Here is a 3618-nt window from a genome sequence, read left to right as displayed (position 1 = left end):
TATTCCCTTGTTAGACTTTGTATCTGCTATTTAGAAAGCCTGAAATTCCCGAGCAGTTATCTTCTGTGGAATAAGCAGTGCCTTTCTAAGTTTTGCACTTAGCATGTTCCAAACTGCCAACGTGTTTCCCCATAGCAACAGCTTCAATTCCTTTAATATTTTGGGTTTAAAAAAACCAACACAGAAGCCTCTCCTCCTGTCACCGCACCAAGTAAAACAGTTATTATCCAGAGCCGATTACAAACTCCTCCTCTTTCCTGCAGGGTGAGTGTTCCCAGATGTGCTACAATATTTTCATTGTGGAGTCTGTGTGTGTGGCATGGTTCTCCCTGGAGTTCCTGCTCAGATTCATCCAGGCCAAGAGCAAGTTCTCCTTCCTGCGGAGGCCGCTGACGCTGATAGACATAATCGCCATCCTGCCCTACTACATCACCCTGCTGGTGGACACGGGCTCCGAGGGCTCCAAGAAGCCCAGCTCGGGCAACATCTACCTGGACAAGGTGGGGCTGGTGCTGCGGATCCTGCGGGCGCTGCGCATCCTGTACGTGATGCGGTTGGCGCGGCACTCGCTGGGGCTGCAGACGCTGGGGCTGACGGCACGGCGCTGCACGCGCGAGTTCGGGCTGCTGCTGCTCTTCCTCTGCGTGGCCATCGCGCTCTTCGCGCCCCTGCTCTACGTCATCGAGAACGAGATGGCCGACTCGCAGGAGTTCACCAGCATCCCCGCCTGCTACTGGTGGGCCGTCATCACCATGACCACCGTGGGCTACGGGGACATGGTGCCCAGGAGCATCCCCGGGCAGGTGGTGGCCCTGAGCAGCATCCTGAGCGGCATCCTCCTCATGGCCTTCCCGGTCACCTCCATCTTCCACACCTTCTCCCGCTCCTACCTGGAGCTGAAGCAAGAGCAGGAGAGGATCATGTACAGGAGAGCGCAGTTCCTGCTGAAAGCCAAGTCTCAGATGAGCAATGAGTCACAAGGCAGCGAGGTTTTGTTCACCACTCTCTCTTCCGAGGCTAGGGACAATGAATGAAATTTACATTGCTGTTTCCCTTGCTGTCATTGTATCAGACTCCATCTTTTAATTCCCTCTGGAAGCACCTTACAAAGGTAATCCTCACATTAAAACGAAGAGAAGGAGCTCTAACCAGGACCTGGTGTGGTTTAACAAGTCTGTGATTATGCTGTTCCTTCCTCCCCCCATGTAACGTATAGGGCAGAACTTTCACCGAGATCATGCAGTGGGATTTAAGGATTTAAAACTTCTCTGGCAACAACAAAAAAATACAGCAACATATAATTATGCACTTGACAGGCTGTTTTGCCATTTGTAATACACATTTTTCCAACCGAATCACAATGTACATAATCATTAAACAGGCTACCATTTTTCTTGTTCTTGTATATAAATAATGTAAATACATCAGAATTAATGGCTGAATTCTCTCCCAGTAACACGCCTTAGAGCGTAATGGAAATAACCACAGATATTTGTCCCATTGTGCTTTTAAAAAGCGTCAAGTAAGATTCGTCACTCGCCACAGAACCAGCTCTTTCCTTGCAAGTCAGCCCTACCCACAGCAGAACACAGAAGAATTGAGCTGTTTATAGCATAACCTCGCTAAAGATGTAAATACTCAGAGCTCACCAGCTTCAAAATTTAATTGATGTTACAGCATTGATCCGATGCCATCGAATGCAACATTCCGGGGAACAAAGCCTCGGAGTTTTGTAGCACTTAATGTTATTATCAAGAGGTGACTAGCTGCAAATCCAGTGAAATATGCATGAGGAGATGCCAGCCTTCCCCACCATCTGTTCCCAGCTTCGCTCGCCCTCAGCTCTGAGAGGGAACTGGGAGAGGGCATTTTCCAGGGACCCCCAGCACTGCTGGGCAAACTGGGGCCACCCCTTCCCACCGAGCTCCTGGCAGGAGCAGGAAATGTGTGCCAGCCAGGGGAAAAGGAAATCAGATTGGAGTCATGGAGGGGAGCGGTGACAGCTTTGTGCCTCAGTGTCCCCATCAGGAGGGACTCGGGACAGGTTTACTTCACCTCTGCCATCGTTACACCCCTGCTGGTAATGGGGAGGGTTTAGAGAGGACAGGACAGAGCAATGACAGCGTGAGGGACAAGCAGGTGTTGTCCACCTGGGCCCAGGCTCTGTGCTGGGGAGGGGAGCACAGGGACACTCGGGTTTCATCACACAGGAGTGACCCTGACCTGCAGAGCAGCACAGGAGAAAAACTCCAGAACTCAGAAGATAATTAAATCCACTTGTTTGATTTCATGTGTGCTTAGAGGTACAGAAAAGCTGATTTAAAGAGTTTCTCTTATTTTCTACCCATTTTTAATAAAAATGGTTTACTAGCAGTAAAGAGCTTGGGGAATGTAGAAGTCCCCACCACACTGACCAATGCTTCTTTGTCTTGATATTCAGAAATACTATTTCTTATTGGCATGTCTGGAGCAGGTTGTGAGATATGTCAGAATGCATAATGGTTTTAAATGAAGGTCAAGGACACGACATTGTCCTTCAAAAAAAAAGTAAAATCAGTTTCTCAGTCTGTGATGTTTGGGCAAACCCACAGCATGCTGATTTTCTGTTCAAATGTCTTTAAAATACAATTTGAAGCTGTTCTGATACGCTTGTTCCTGAAGGAAAATTCCAAAACTTTTTAAAATGCACTTTACAAATAATTAGGGCTGTAACATTCTCCAGCCTGTGATAGGGAAATGTGCCTATGGAACATTACTGCAGAGTGCTAAAATATCCAGTCTAAACTCTTGGCAATTAATTCTGTGCCAAAGCTGCAAATGAACCAGCTTTTCACTCTTGTTCTTCATCTTTAATTAGAGTTGGACAAAAAACAGGAACATCGTGACAAAAAATTCTTCTCCCCATTTTTTTTAAATTTCAAAACTGTTTGATCATCTGGAGCATTGGCTCCAGCACAAGTGCTATGCATCTTCTACCTTTGTGTCAGCGTTCGTTATAAAAAGAACTGGTAATTAGATTAGTCCTGTGAGCAACAGTTGCTTATCTAAGAATGTGTTTGACAGGCTGAGCCATAAATAAGGAGCTGTACGTGAATATAAGGAGAAATCAAGACTTACCAAATAAAACCTAAGCTCATTTCCATGTTCTGCTAGCTAATAAATGCTGTAGGGCCATCCATTTTCTCACTGTCTTTACATTAATGCTCATTTATTTCGTGTATCACCTAATTTTTTTATCCCACAACTAGAGCTTGATTCTAAAGCCCTTGTCCAATAAAAATAAAATAAAAATATCACCCTGGAGTTGGGTGTTGGTTGAGCAAAACTGTGAAAGCATCTTGCAAGTTCTGCCAAGGCAGGGGCAGAGGAGCTGTTGGGAGGTCCCCACCGTGTGCTGGTGCTTGGAACCAGCTTGGAACCAGCTCCACAGGTGGAAGCAGCTACAGGGGGAAAACTGCTGCAGTCCTTGTGCTAAATCAATCCAGGCTTCAGAGCTCAGCTGCTGGGGGACCCCACCTGCTGTGTTCCAGCTTCCCTGGGGGTCTCGGGTGATCCTGCTGGTGCCTCTCTCTCTCTGTGGTCTATTATCTGGATTTTTAGTCAAATCCATGGGAATTA

The 3618-nt window shown here is 46.8% G+C and overlaps 1 protein-coding gene across 1 annotated transcript in view; it reads left to right on the top strand.

The window, feature by feature from the left end:
* KCNG1 (potassium voltage-gated channel modifier subfamily G member 1) overlaps positions 1-3296 on the top strand; it is a 9164-nt gene extending 5868 nt beyond the window's left edge. Inside the window, exon 4 of the mRNA XM_086852543.1 lies at positions 234-3296. Within this exon, the coding sequence (XP_086708669.1) occupies positions 234-1034 (801 nt within the window). The 3' untranslated portion in view covers positions 1035-3296. The remainder of the gene's footprint in view (positions 1-233) is intronic.
* The last annotated feature ends 322 nt before the right edge of the window (positions 3297-3618 follow it).

The sequence above is a fragment of the Cyanistes caeruleus genome, chromosome 16 (genome assembly GCF_971803275.1).
Source record: "Cyanistes caeruleus chromosome 16, bCyaCae1.hap1.1, whole genome shotgun sequence".
Taxonomy (NCBI): Eukaryota; Metazoa; Chordata; class Aves; order Passeriformes; family Paridae; genus Cyanistes; species Cyanistes caeruleus.
The sequence above is the reverse complement of the archived record's forward strand: the minus strand, read 5'-3'. Positions and strand labels throughout refer to the sequence as shown.